This window comes from Ambystoma mexicanum, chromosome 3p (assembly GCF_040938575.1).
Source record: "Ambystoma mexicanum isolate Mex_15411 chromosome 3p, UKY_AmexF1_1, whole genome shotgun sequence".
NCBI classification, from domain to species: Eukaryota; Metazoa; Chordata; class Amphibia; order Caudata; family Ambystomatidae; genus Ambystoma; species Ambystoma mexicanum.
Window position 1 is genome coordinate 289010623 of NC_090925.1, and position 14643 is coordinate 289025265.

Consider the following 14643-nt stretch of genomic DNA (forward strand, 5'->3'; position numbering starts at 1 on the left):
GCTATTCTATCCACCTCTTGCTAGTCTCCTCCTTCCAATTCCACCCCACCTTCTCTTCTGTACTTCCTGCTTCTGACCCTCCAATGATCCCCTCTCTCTCTTTATAAGCTCTACCTCCACCCTTGGATGTTGCTCTCTCCTAGTCTCTCTCCTGCCACTCTCCCATTTCCACTCTACTACTACTCGCTCCTCCATTACTCTCCCCACTCCATTACTCTTCCCTCTCCATGCCACCACTACTCTCCCCTCTCAGTTCCACTTGCTTTCATCAACCAATACCTCACCTTCTCTCCGGAAACGCCTCCACATTCCATCCCACCGTCCTTCCAACTTTTGGTCTCTTGGTCTGCCACCTCTTCCTCCTCTTCTTCCTCCTCTTCTAAGCTCACCCGAACAACCCACTCCTTCCTGTTCCCTGTGCCCTTTCTTCTCCCCCACTCATTCCATTGGACTTTTTCTCCTAGTCAATCTCTCCCTGGCCAGAATTGACTAAGCCTAAGCCCCGCCCACCCTTTTTGCTGTGCAGGTCTGCTGTGCCAGAAAGATGGCGGCCCGCATTAGGAAGTGTTCCAGTTTGTGTGAGGGTACCTATGCAGCTGCCAGGTCCATGGTAAGTATTGGGAGTTACTTGGGGTTTTCAAAAAGACACTCTGCTGCAAAGTTGTAATAGTGTGAATCGTGGTGCTCTGCCATGGCTGAGCAGAGCATGGCATGCGCTAATATCTGGTGGCCGTGCAGACTCTCTACCGCTCTGCTGGGCATCCTCCCTCTTCCCACTGGCCAGAGCAATCTGATGACTGAAATAGTCTGCCTGGAGGTTCTGGTAGGATTGGCTCCGGCTTCCAACCTGGTCGGCTACTTACTCCAGGCTGAGAGGGATTCCCACCCCTCTTGAGAAGATCATATTACTGACCCTGTCACATCTACCTGCCCTCGCAAACTCCCCAACCTCCCTCTCTTACTACCACAACGATGGAAAACAAATCCCTCAACCACAGTGCCCCCTCTTATTATTTGTGTGATCACATTTACAGAGGTGCCAGCCCTTTAACTGACACTCAAACCAAAGCCCCGGACTCCCATTGACATTCATACTTTGTGGAGAAAGGGAACTGGCCATACCCATAAACTACATGCCTAGAAAAACAGATTTCAGCCCATACCTATAGCACCGTCTGACAAATGTGAAAATGCAAGCCATGTACTGCTCTTATAAGGCCATCTATAGCACTGCACGAGGGCTATTGCCCCAGCAATCGCAACCTCAACCCCAAGGAAAACCAAAGGAAATACAAACCAAACACGTTACCAAGAACGCAAATGCCAAATAACTCAAAATGCTGCGAAAACGAATTGGACCAAAGGATAGACAAAAAGCAGAAAGAACAAACCCAACTGAACACCACTGAAGACTCACAACTACACAACACACTCCCTCTGACAAGACTGATAACAGAACCAGCGCAGAGAGAACATTTCCTATGTGGAACAATATCTGGGAAGAGAGTACACCGGGTCTGTTAAAGTGGGCATTGACTAAAGCAAGGGCAGAGGACCCGCAAAAGCAGCACACCAAAGTCTGGGTCACATATGAAATCGGGAAAGCCCAGCCAGAACAGCACACCAGGGCCTGCAACTCATATGAAGTTGGGCAAGGCCGGCCAAAGAAACACACAGCGGTCAGGGCCCACACAAGTACAAAGAAGCACATAGGGAAGGGGAGATCCCCAAAAAAAACATACGACTCAAAAAAGCTTTTGCATCTGCTCCCATTTTGAGTCAGCCGGATAACGCTTTGTCATTTATCCTTGAAACTGATGCTTCAGATAAGGCTATTGGGGCAGTTTAAAAACAACGCATCAAAGACAATGAAGAACATCCAGTGACATACTTCTCCAAAAGCTTGACTGAGGCAGTGAGGAACTACGCAGTACTCGAGAAAGAGCTATTTGCTATCAAGCAAGCTTGTTGGGAATGGCAACATCTGTTATTGGGGTCCAGATATCCCATAGACATCCGAACCGACCACTGTAATTTACAGCTGCTTCAAAATAGTAGACACTCACGTTGGGCATATTTCTTTCCTGATTACGTCTTCACTCTGACATACATTCTCGAATCGAAGAATGTGGTATCTGTGAGGAACCTGAGGGTGTCCTCAATTCTTATCCCCCTGTATCCTCTTATCGGGTGGTGAGGGAGAGGCCATTGCTTTTGGATCCCGACCATGGGGGTGGATATGCGAGGGGGGATCACTTGGGCTGAGGAGACTTTGGGAGTGGGGGTGGACATCCTTAGGTGAGACATGGTATCCCCCCATTTCCCTTTTGTAATGCACCCTACAATAGCCTTTGTAGGCTATTTTCAACCCTTTCCCTGTTCTTCCTCCCAAACTGTAACCAAGAAACACCATCTTAATACTGGGACGAGGAAGAGACCAACTAGTAAGGCACGTCCTCATTTTGTTAATGCAAACACATACCAGCCTTATTTTGGTAATACAAACAAATATCAGCCTCAGCTGTGTACTGGGATGAGGAGGAAGACAGCACGAGTAAGGCAGAACTTCCATTCTAATTGTGAGTGGTCTACTTTTTAATTGACTCATGTTGATGGTGGGAGTTTAAAAAACTGACATCCATCTATAAATTAAGTCAGCTCTGGCAGTGGAGCAGACTGCTACATGCAGGCAGACCTCTCCAGATCGGCAATGTAGGAGGCAGGACACTCATGACCCTTCCACGATTGCAGAGTTTATGCATCAGGAAGCAAAGCAGGAGAACACTGGATGATGGTAATAGATAGCAGGAGGGGGACCGGCTTGACCGAGCGAAGCAGTCAGGCGACTACGCAGCTGCAGGTGGAGCAACACTGGGTGAGCAGAGCCACAAGAAGCCGCTGGGAAAAAGAGCGAGGTACCGCACGGTAGGGAGAAACCCTGTGGCGGTCAAAGACCTCGCTGAAGAGTCGTAAGACCAACCCGTGAGTGAAACCAAAAGGGAGAACACCAGGCTAGTCAGCGCATATAACAATCAGGCAACCAACGTCTGTGGCCTTTCGTTAGAAGGTGCAATTGACCTATCCCAGTTGGATGAAGAAAGCCAAAAAGCGCTTGAGTTGAAAGAATTGGTTTCCTCCTCTAAAATTAAAGTGACTATCCCCGATGCTCTTGCACAGTCTCCTCAGGATCACGTTGTCAGGGTGGCAAGTGATTACGGGGAGGCGAATGACACCTTGACTGAGGCAATGAGTCATAAGGGTTCCTCTCAGGCAAATAAACAACAACAAAAAAAACGTACAAAAAGTGCAAATAAAAGGAAATAAGTCACCTTCTGACTCTCAGCTGCCTCAAAATAACATTACCACCCAAACAATTAGGGGGAAGCTACACCCGGATAATTAAAAGAGAAAATGGGTCTGGTTGACAATACGGATATTAAGCTTTTTTTCACTCCTAAAGCTAAGGCTTTTCTAAGTAAAGGTGTAAAAGAAGAGGATATTCCGGTCTCCAAACAGATTTCCATGACTACACCAGTACATATATGCGATAACTTTCCCCTCTCCACCTTTAAGGGGGCCCAAGCAGGGGAATTATTCCCCAGAGGGTCTGGGGAAGTGGGTCCAGTTGCTTCCGTTGGTGAGGCTCCTGTGAGTGACTTACCCTCTAGTGCCTCAGTGGGGGGGGGGGGCTTCCCGCCTCCACCTCTGTCCCTACTTTGGCTCCTAGTAAGGACATTAAATTGCTGGTACAACAGGCCCTGAGGAATCTTTTAGAAGACTCGAGGAGGCAGAGTGTTAAATCCTCTGGCTCTGTGAATTGGATGGAAGTGAAGCCTAAATTGTGTGCTGATTTGGATATTACGGAAAGATCACCTACCGATCCGAATCCACCCAGGCTGCCTATTAATTCTGCAGGGACAGGAAAACATCAATCAGATCCCCCTATTACTTTTGGGCCGGGCAATGAATCAGTTGATCTGGGACCTAATCCCATCATCCCGTTGAGGCATGGGGGACTGAGTGAGGCACAATTCTCTTCCCACTTTCAGTCCACACGCTCCCGCGATGGCCGGGCCGAAATTTTGGATCAACCTGGCTCATTGCATGCTAAACAAATACGATCTCCCCCAATGGAACAGCAAGAAGAGAGTCTCGTACCCGAAAGGAGTAAGAACTTCGCCCCATATAAAGAGTGGGAGGAATTGTCTCGAGCTGAACGGGGCATCGGGGGGGACAATCTTGTCCCTTCTAGGTCAGATGAACGAGAAACAATAAGTGAAACATATAATAGAGTTGATTGGAGAGCTCCACACTTTACGAACCTCCCAAGTATTATGCTCTATTTTATGCTCCCTCAGGGAGGACTGGAGTCTCTCAATTGCCTAAGAGTTCTCTCCCTTTTTGGTGAGATTCCAAGATTATCAATGATGTCATCTGGGGATATTAAATTGGTGGATTGTATGCACCCATTCAGATTTGACTATGTAAGGCTATTTTTTTTTCTCAGGCCATTATGGAACTGGTGGTGTCGGAAGTCGACGACTTACATTGCTTCGGCTTTGATCTCGAACCTTTCACTAATAGGCTGATTAGCCAAGGTGTTATGGTACAGGGGAGGTGTCGAAAAGATTCCTTTCAGGCCGCCCTCCAAAATAGTAATGAGTGGGTAAACCCACAGACTCACCCTACCGAAACTGACTTGAAGAGGTTAGCACAAACATTGAGTGAAACTTTGGCAAAAATTCAAGGATTAAATGGGAAGTCATAGATTCGTACCATCATTTCATGCAACTCAAGGGAAATAAGGCTCTGCAGCATGCATCATTCAGCACCGGTCATTTACGTGAAGCAAGCATCTTCTGTCTTCAGGAGACTTGGGCTACTGCCCCTCTGGTACTGGATGGCTATTACCTACATCAATTGCTGGCAGTTAAAAAATCTAGAGGTAGACCCTCAGGGGTCTTGCTTATAGCAATTAGAAATACGCTCTGCTTCAAAAGCATCAAGTAGTTCACAATTCAGAGGGGCTGCATTGCTATGCTTTTGAATTTTGCTTTTCCAGATCCTCTTGGCTATCTTCTTATAATCAATGTATATTGGAGTCCTGATTTGGATTTGGCCGAATTTATCATGGCGATTGACGAGATGATACAGGAATGCCAAATGCTGTGTAAAACTCTTAACATTATGTTCATGGGGGATTTCAATGCCAAAGTTGGATCAGGTTTAAAGGGCACATATGAGGAACCGTTGATGAATTCTTTAGGCTCTGGTCTTTCCCGCAAGCAACTGCAGGGAGCGATGTGGCTCCATTTTCTGTCAGACTGGGGTTTGCAGTGTGTAAATGAGTTTATGTGCACAAGTATGAATCGCTATACTTGGACTAATGGGTCTGAGTATTCCACTATTGATTATATGTATTTCAATATGCACCTTTGCAACATAATTTTAGACTTCACAATACTACCCTCTTGTGATAGTGATCATAGTCTGCTTAAGGTTTCCCTACAGGCGCACCATGTACAACCCAGTGTGAAATTTCCTCATGTGCTGAACTCGAATAATGCCGGGAACAGAATTAATTGGCACAGTGATAACATCATGAAAGCTAATAAGGTTTTTTCCGTGATTATGATGAGAACGGCTTCGATAAAAAGATCAGAATCTATACTCATGAGAATTTTAACTGTTATGTCAAAGGGGTTATATTGGGTCCTCAAGGCATCAAGAGATCTGTGACACTGGGACAAACCCATAGGCAAGTTTTTGATCCAACTATGTATGTGCTCAAAAAAGAGAGGAATCGGGAGATTCGCCTTTTATTAAAAACGCTGTTTCGCCATCAACGTAGTGAGAAGATAAAAAAGGTTAAAAATAAATGGAAAATAAAAGCCAATATCTTGAGAGCCAAATTCTATCAAAAGGATGTGGAAAGCATGCTGCAAGCGCTTTCTAAAACAAACACTAGAAACGTTTGGACTCTCATTAATAAGAGAGGGGACACTCAAGTTAGAGAACAAGTAGTTTGTATCTCCTCTCCAGTTTGGGAAGGGCATTTTGGTACTCTCTATAGCCCACCAGCCACTACATGGCTCATGCCGGAAGATATTGAATCATGCCAATGGAATATTCCGTTCACACTGTCCGACATCCAAAGGCTTATCTCCCGTTGTTCCTCATCGCAGGCCCCTGGCCCCAACTTGCTCGCTAATGTCGTGTTCAAGGGAAATCCTGTTTTATGGGCTAAGATTTTGTTTCTCTTATTTAAGGATATTGTTATCTCCAAGGCTATTCCGATGAGCTGGCACTTGTCGTATGTGGTGCCCATCTATAAAAAGGGTGATAGGTCCTTGCCTACAAGCTAAAGACTTATCGCCCTGCTGGATGCGGATTCCAAAATGTTTGCATCTTTAATTTTGGAACACATACATACTTGGATGGATGCTAAAAGAGTCCTGTCCCCTATGCAATTTGGATTTAGGAAATCCATGGTACGGATGTCGGGGGGTCCCGATCAACATGCTGCAGCACCAGACCAGGTCTAAGGGTAGCCCACCTATTTTTTTGGCTTCAATTGATTTGACTTCTGCATTTGATTTGGTCAACAGAACTACACTTGGGGGCAAATTATTGACATTGGGCATGCCCGCACCACTGTTATCAAAACTATATCATCTTCATGCAGAAACCAAAATTAGAGTTGGACTCAGTTGTGACGGATCACTGTCTGAGGAAAATAAGGCGGGAAATGGCCTCAGACAGGGATGCATCTTCGCACCGACTATTTTTAATCTGTATCTCTCTGATGTCGGCCACCATTTGGAGGGTGCTTCCTTTGTACCACCTAAAGTAGAAGGTATTAAGGTTGTGTGGTCTGCCTACGCCGACAATGTCCTTTTGTTTGATCATACGCCGATCGGTCTTCAACGTGTGCTGTCCTCATTCAAAAAATATACTATGGAAAATTCACTGGTAATCAACCACACAAAAACTGTTATTCTGCGTCTAAGCTATAGGAAAAGCACTATTAGGTTTGCTTGGTTCTTAGATCATGTCAAACTTTCAGTATGCCATGCCTTTCGCTATCTAGGATATCCTATATTTGAGTTTGTTAACAGCGTCAACTTCTGTAATTATCTAGAAAAGAAAATCAATCCATTGGCTGCCCAGTTTCCAAAAACCAACAATAAATATGGGAAATGTTCACTATTACCGTGCCTTAATTTATACAGATGTAAAACTATCGCCCAGTTATGCTATGGGTTGGAATTTGCCCCCCCCCCGTTGGTGCAGAAATGAAATGATTAAATATGAGGCCCGCCTACTTAGATCAGTTGTGTGTGCTTACCGAAGTGTGTACCAATAGTGGCTACCCGCTACGAACTGGGGCTTTTTTCCGTTTCAAGTATAATTGAGTGGCCAAGAGTTTCTTTGTACAGGAAATTGTTAGTGGGTAAGGATACCACTTTGTATGTATTTCTTGTTAGGGGGCTTGTCAAAGGTGTGGATTCATCTGTTGTAGTTCGGGATTTGGAAAGGGAGGCTATAGAATCTCTTGGAAAAGTTGGGGTCTCAAAGGAACTATTGATCATGAATCCCATGAAGGTCAAGAGTCTCCTGCAGTACTCTGATTGGAACTTCACGGTCAGTGAAATTACGAAAAAAGACTGTACAGTCATCTGGTTTCAAATAGTAAAAAAATGGGTGCTACTGAACCATACCTTATGAAATTTCCGAGTAAAACGTTGAGACATGACTTTATGAGATTTAGGTTTAATGTGCTGGAGACCGGTTTGATTATTAATTGTAGGTCAGGTACTTCGTAGAATGCAGATTCTGTAAGCAAGATGTTATGGACGAAACATTGGAACATCTATTGACCGAATGTGTGGGCCTTAGGCAAGCTCGCATTGAATGTTTCTCCAAATTTGTACCCAACACAGAATGCGTCGATCTCAAAGCACTGTGGTTGCAGATGTTACATGGAACCAGGGTTAGGATGCAAATGGCAGTTCTGCACTTTTTAAAGACACAATGTAGATTGTAAGGTTGCTGCTTTTGAGATAGTCACTGGACTAAGAATGAATTTTTGCTGTTAGGATGTTGTTGGCCCTATATTATTAATCCTATGAATTATCATATGTTCTAAGTAGTCCTGGTTGTGTAAATCTTAAGGTTTGGAACTTTTTTAAGGGCTGTGATGTTAAGTTCTCTTGAAATATCTAATGGCCAATCATATGAATGATCAAATGATCTCTTTTTATTGTTGCTTTCTGATCTTGTAAATACTTCAAATTGACATTGTAATTCTTAAGTATGATTTTTAAGAAGTTGATCATTTGTAATACATTATTGAGGATGTTATTTTATTTCTCATTTAATGAAGATTGTGTTTTTTTGTAAAGGTTACTGTGTAACCAAAAAATTAAGAAAATAAATAAATAAAACCTCTTTACAAAGTTGTATGACTCACATTTCTGACCCATCACAACAGTTAAACCCAATCTAAGAATGGGCAGTGGCCACTCACCAAGGGTTGATGAGGCAATCCATGTAAATGTAGGCACAGGGTGGCACTTCTAGGGGTGGTGGGGCATTATACATGTCTTCACAATAGGATTTGGGCAGTTTGATTCAAAATGGTTTCGCAAAAACAAAAAGATTTTTAGGAAAACTTCTATTATTCTGTCATAAAAGGCTGTCCTCAGTATGAAATAACATTAACTTTATTCAGTTTCATTTGAGGGCAGGTTTTTTAGTTTAAAAAGACCCCCACTCATCCCTGGTGGATTTGTCTTCTGGGAGGTGGGAATACTTGATGTAGTTGGGACCTACAGTCCCCACGTCTACTTCTTTTTCATTTTGATTTTTCTTTTTTCTTGATGTTGATAATCTAACACAGATTCTCTGTGTTTCTGTGTGTATAATACACAGTGATGATCCTAGATCAATCCTTAGCTTCTTTAGGGTAGATCACACTGTACTCTGGCATATTGCATTAAGATTTGCCAGTGCAGTGTTATGGTAAGCCTTTTATGACAGAATAATAGAAGTTTTCCTAAAAATCTTTTTGTTTTTGCGAAACCATTTTGAATCAAACTGCCCAAATCCTATTGTGAAGACACGTCATTAAAGGGAAGATTTGGGTCTTGACCACCCTTACGGTCCAGTACGTGGATACCGGGCATTATACATTACATTATCTATTGTCCAGAGCAGATACATAGATGTTTCCGAATCATTGATTAATAATGTTGGAAATGCAACATCTATTAATGAGGGTTTATACAGGTACAGGTTTTCATGCAGCAGAGTCTCTGTGGGGTTACCAAAAGCCTTATCAAAAGACTTTCCCTGCTTCTACGATCAGTGTGCAGGGAGACCAACAGGCCGTAATAGAAGAACCAACAGAAGAAGAGCTTGTTCCCAATTCCAGCAAAGCTGAAACTATTCAAGTGTTTTTTTTTCTTCTATTGAGCAAAGAGTAACAATAATACAGGCACACATGCACTCAACTCATGGTTACTGTAACATGAAAAATGGCATCCTCTTGAGGGTTGACCCAAAGTGGGACTACAGCGAAACTGCCATAATTGACAGACGTTTTATTGGAATGTACAATATCAGGGGCGAATTCTCTTGTCACAGCTGGGGATATTCTAAGCAAGACACACACAAAGTGAAATACAGCCTTTGTATTCATTGCTTGATAGAAGAAAGGCAACTTGAGTATGTCCAGCCGGCAGTTGCTGGGACTTTCAGTAGACGCGTCTCATTACAGTGGCCTGTCATTTGTTCTCCATGGGATTTTACGGGAATGTGCCTTCTCTTCATTTAATCAGTTCACAATCATTTGTTTAAGCTACTGGAACTTCACAGAACTTTAAAGTCAAAGGAAACGTAAGTTTATAAATCAATCCGAAATGTAGTTTTGCTTTATATAGGGATATAGGGTGACCGAAGCTAAATATGGTGACCTCTCTTTAATAAAAATGAATTACACAAAACATTTGTTTATTTTAATAGCACGGCAAGGTCTTTTCAGGTAACATGTGAAGCAGGATGACAGTGGACTTTATATCCCTGATATTCACAGCTAATGAAAACTACATGTATATGCAACCTGAGCAATAGATGGCAGAGTTTGTGTATATAGACACTTTTTCTGTTTATATTTCTACTGACTGTTTCTGTTCATACTCCTGTTGACACTACCCCAAAGTACAAAAGAAACGTCAGCCTTCTGATACTCCATTAAAGACGGACAGATGAACACGTTATTTTGCATAGACTCACCTACGTAGGGTATCTGGCCACGTGTCATGATCTCAAACAGAAGAACCCCGAAAGACCAGACATCAGTTTTGGTGGAAAATTGCCCATGGGAAAGCGCCTCGGGGGCCGTCCATCGGTAGGGAACATTCCTGCCATGAGACAAGTAGAAATCCTCCTGGGAAGAAGAGAGACAGAAGTGTGAGCAGACCGTCTGGAATACCACCATAACCTGCGCACCAGACCACTTGACATGCAATGCTGACCGGTTTGTATGTGGTCCCTGGCATCATCTTTTAGCTTGTAAAGAACATGTGAGCTGTTGTTCCTGTGTTTATGTGCGCCCCGATGCCTGCGGGCTGCGGGCGCGTTAGGAATGTATAAATAAATAAAGATGTCAACAGTGTGCATCCACAGCTACCAGTACTCTAAACCTTCATATGTGAAATCAGCTTTGCAATGCAGGTTAAACAATCGTTAAGGGACAGCCAAACGTATGAATCATAATTTACATAGCAGTCTTAAAGTATGCTCATATGGAGGTGTGATTGGTGTATTTGCTTGTTACCATGGTCAATGCGAAGTCAGTATATGAATAGTTGATTGTACCTCTAAGATCTGCGCCTGCAATAGCACCTATAGGGCCATCACCCCGGGCTTCTCTGTGCAATGCAGGGCCCTAAATTCTTCTTAAAAAAGGTCATGAACCTCAGCAACAGCCTGGTACACTGCAGTGGCATCAATTCACAGGGCTTGATGATTAAGCATGTGAGTTGCTACGCGCTCCTCAGTGGATTCCGACTTCAGAGGTATTCTCTGAGATGTGTGAATACTGTGCTTACCTATATTCACACTGTCGGCTGATTTTGATGCAGGTGAAAAAGTGATGATAATTGATTAAGTATCATGCAATGGTACGACGTCCTTTCATTGCCAGGCATTTCTACACCTGCATTTTAAACGTGTATAAAATAACAAAAAGGTTCCTCAAATTCTTTTGGGTGGGGTGGGAAAGGGCAGAAAAGGGGCTATGAGGTCGGGTACAGTTAAAAACAGGTGGGGGGGATTTGTGGGGGAGCACCCCGCCCAAAAAAAAAAATCAATGAATTTTTCGTTATTTTATACACGTTTAAAATGCAGTTGTAGAAATGCTTGGCGATGAAAGGACATTGAACCCACGCAATACCCTTTGTGACAGTTTTATTTTTAAGTATAACGAAAGTGGGGTGAGAGCTTGCAGAAGGGATCCATATTTGCTAGTTTTGTCACAACAATGTAGCTTGGTATTTAAAGAGAATTGCTATTTTGATGTCAAACTATACATGTTTCCTTTCAAAGTGGGATTTTCGTTGCAGCTTTCAAAGAATGCCACGATGCATGCAAGTGGAGGAGGTTACAACAGCATTGTTTTGAGAGCTCAACTGTTAATGTTTTACATGCAATAATGTATAATTTAAGGGTGCCGTTATTGACAGGCAGAGCAGCAGGAAAGAACAAACAAATGAATCCAACAAAGCAAAGAAACTTTGGTTTCACTGTCTACCTTTATGCAAACAAAAGTACTGCTATATTTAAACAAACAAGTTGGTTCACTACTGTACTTGCTTCTGCTAGCTCATTTGAAATGTTTGCCTGTTAACACTGCATGCAGTTCACTCCCCTTTTTAGCGAAAGTATTACGAAAGAGGCTTTCAAAATACTTGCAGCCATGAAGGGCCTACTTTCAAAGAAAAGGTGGTTCTTGCACCGAACACCAAGATAGATGTGCTTCATGTGCTTCTGTTTGAAATCAATTGTCGAAAGCTGTTGCTTCCTTCTCCACCAAAAGATGCTAGTATCCTGGAATTGATGTCCACATATCTTTCATATAGTTTGCAGGCTATGTACTGACACCCTGCATATGTATTACTTTCGAGAGCAGAAAGAGGTCCTTCTTTCCACACTCAATTTATATCCTGATCCCGCCCAACTGCTCCTCACCGCACGTTACACCATCACACAGTGTGTGTGCGATGATTTGTGGCATGTGGTAGCACGACTTTACCTTATACCACTTTGTTATTTAACACAGTTCATAATGAAAGTTGTTCTGTTAAACGTTTTTTGGTCTGTGCTTAACTTGCTATGGATTAAATGTTCTCCTCTCTTCCCCAGTGTCATTCCTTTCTGGCTCAATGCTTCTGTCATGTTCAACCTCACCCTCTTCAGGCTGTGATCTGCTGTGTTCCGCTGTCTCTTCTTGGCTGTTTCTTTCCATCCCTGGTTGTGAGCTCCTTGCTCCGAGATCATCAGTTCTGCTGTATTCTTGAGTACTTGGATCATAGCACTTAGCTCTCTGATACTGATACTCTAGACATGTTCCATTTTCTGCCTCCTTCTATAGTTATAGGGTCCTGGTATATTCCTGTGACTGTAACAGGATCGTTGTATTTCGACAAAGTGTCCTTTTCTTTTTGATGAATTCTCATCTTCACCAAATCTCCAATATTGATTTTCCAAGGAGCAGTGGCATTTTGTCTGTTAAAAGGTTCCCACTGACGTTGAATGTCTAGCACGCCGTTCCGAATTCCTGAAGCATATGTACCTTGTTGTGTGTTTCCTGGATGTGTACATGCTGGGTTTAGCTTGGTATTTGCCTTTCATTCTCTCATTAATTGGAATGGAGTGACCCATGTAGTGGAGTTCATCGTGGCTTTGCGAGCAGATCGTGTTTTCTGGACTGCGTTGTGGCAATCGGTTCCATTTGCTCTAGTCTGTTGGATTGCCTCTTATCATTCTGTTCACTCTTTCAACCCGTCCATTGCATCTGGGGTGGTACATTGCTGGACAAAGGTGCTTTGCTTTGTTTCTGCTTAGAAAGTTCATCATGTAATTGGAAACTAATTGTATTATATTGTCTGATACTAACTCTTCTGGGAATCCCTCTCTCCTGAATACATTTGTAAGAGCTTGTATGGTTGTTGTTGTATTTATTACTCGCATAAATTCAGCTTCGGCCCATTTAGATATGTAGTCAATTAGTACTAGTGCATATCTTTATTCTGTGGGCATGTGTTCCATAGGACCGATAAAATTGATTCCTATTTTCTGCCAGTCCATTTCACCGACTTCATGGATGGTGTGTGAGTTGTGAGGTGTTTGTTACCTTTCTTGCTAGCTGAACAGGACACAACATGTCTTTCCATGTCACTGTCCATTCCTGGATACCTGTATTGCTCTCATAGCCTGCATTTGGACAGTGTACTGCCTAAATGCTCTACATAGGCTAAGGACAACAAGGTTTTGATCAGCATTGTGAGTAGAATTAGTTTTTCAGCTCTGCGAATAAGTCCACTGCCTCCGTGATTTCTGTTTGGACTTTGCTGAATGGACGTAGATTTAATGGAAGATTTTCTTCTAAAGACCACCCCTGCTTTTGTGCTTATGACCGCTGGGCATAGAGTGTTGTGTTCCTTAGTCTGTTTTAGCCATTTGTGAGCTGCAACACTATGTGCCGTGTTTTCTACTGCATCCTGAATTGATGCTACTACACAAACCTTTGGGTCCCACTCATCATTGGGAGTTTTGCCATCCTGGTACATATTGGAACTTGAACGTGATCCTTTGTGACCCTTGCTAGTCCCCTTGTTGTTAAGATATGGATGCGGGGCTTGCGATCGGTACGAAGTCTGATTTGTCTTCTCCATATATAGTTAATTAAGTGCTCGGTTGCCCATGCACATGCAAGCATCTCTTTTTAGATAACCAAATAGTTCTTTGTGGGGTCTGTTAGTGCACTAGAGGCAAAAGCTAGAATACAATTTCCCTTAATCTCTTTCTGCATCAAGGTAGTGGCCAGCCTGTAAGCACTGGAATCTGTAGTTATAATCGTAGGCGTGTCTGGGATGAATGGGGGAATTGGAGTATGTTGGATTTGATTGTATCAAAGACGTTTTGGCACGTGGCTGTCCACTTGTAAAGTGCATTATTTTTGTGTATTGCTCTCAGTGGCTCAGCCATCACTGACAATGAATCTACAAATCTTGAATGATATTATGATAGGCCCATGTATGAACGCAGTTGTTCTTTTGTGGTAGGAATTGGAGCTTTCATGATGGCTACTACTAATGAGATCTTGGGGCGGATTCCTGAGGCAGAAATCGTGTATGTCAGGTATTCAACTTCAGATTCTTCAAACATACATTTCTTTTTCATTAGAGTCAACCCACTCCCTTCAAATGTCTTGGGGACTTTGGCCAGGATGGTGCAGTCTGGCACTTCATCTCAACCATAGACTATGAATTCATGCTGAAACAACGCTACATATGGTATGTCCTGGAGCCAATCTGTCACAAGCCTATGAATGATTGGTGCTGCCAAAAATAGGTCGAA

At 43.1% G+C, this 14643-nt stretch overlaps 1 protein-coding gene across 1 annotated transcript in view; it reads right to left on the bottom strand.

Moving 5' to 3' along the window:
* The window catches only part of PTK6 (protein tyrosine kinase 6), a 465017-nt gene that overhangs the window by 25557 nt on the left and 424817 nt on the right, over positions 1 to 14643 (bottom strand). Inside the window, exon 7 of the mRNA XM_069650818.1 lies at positions 10297 to 10450. Coding sequence (XP_069506919.1) covers positions 10297 to 10450 — 154 coding nt within the window. The remainder of the gene's footprint in view (positions 1 to 10296; positions 10451 to 14643) is intronic.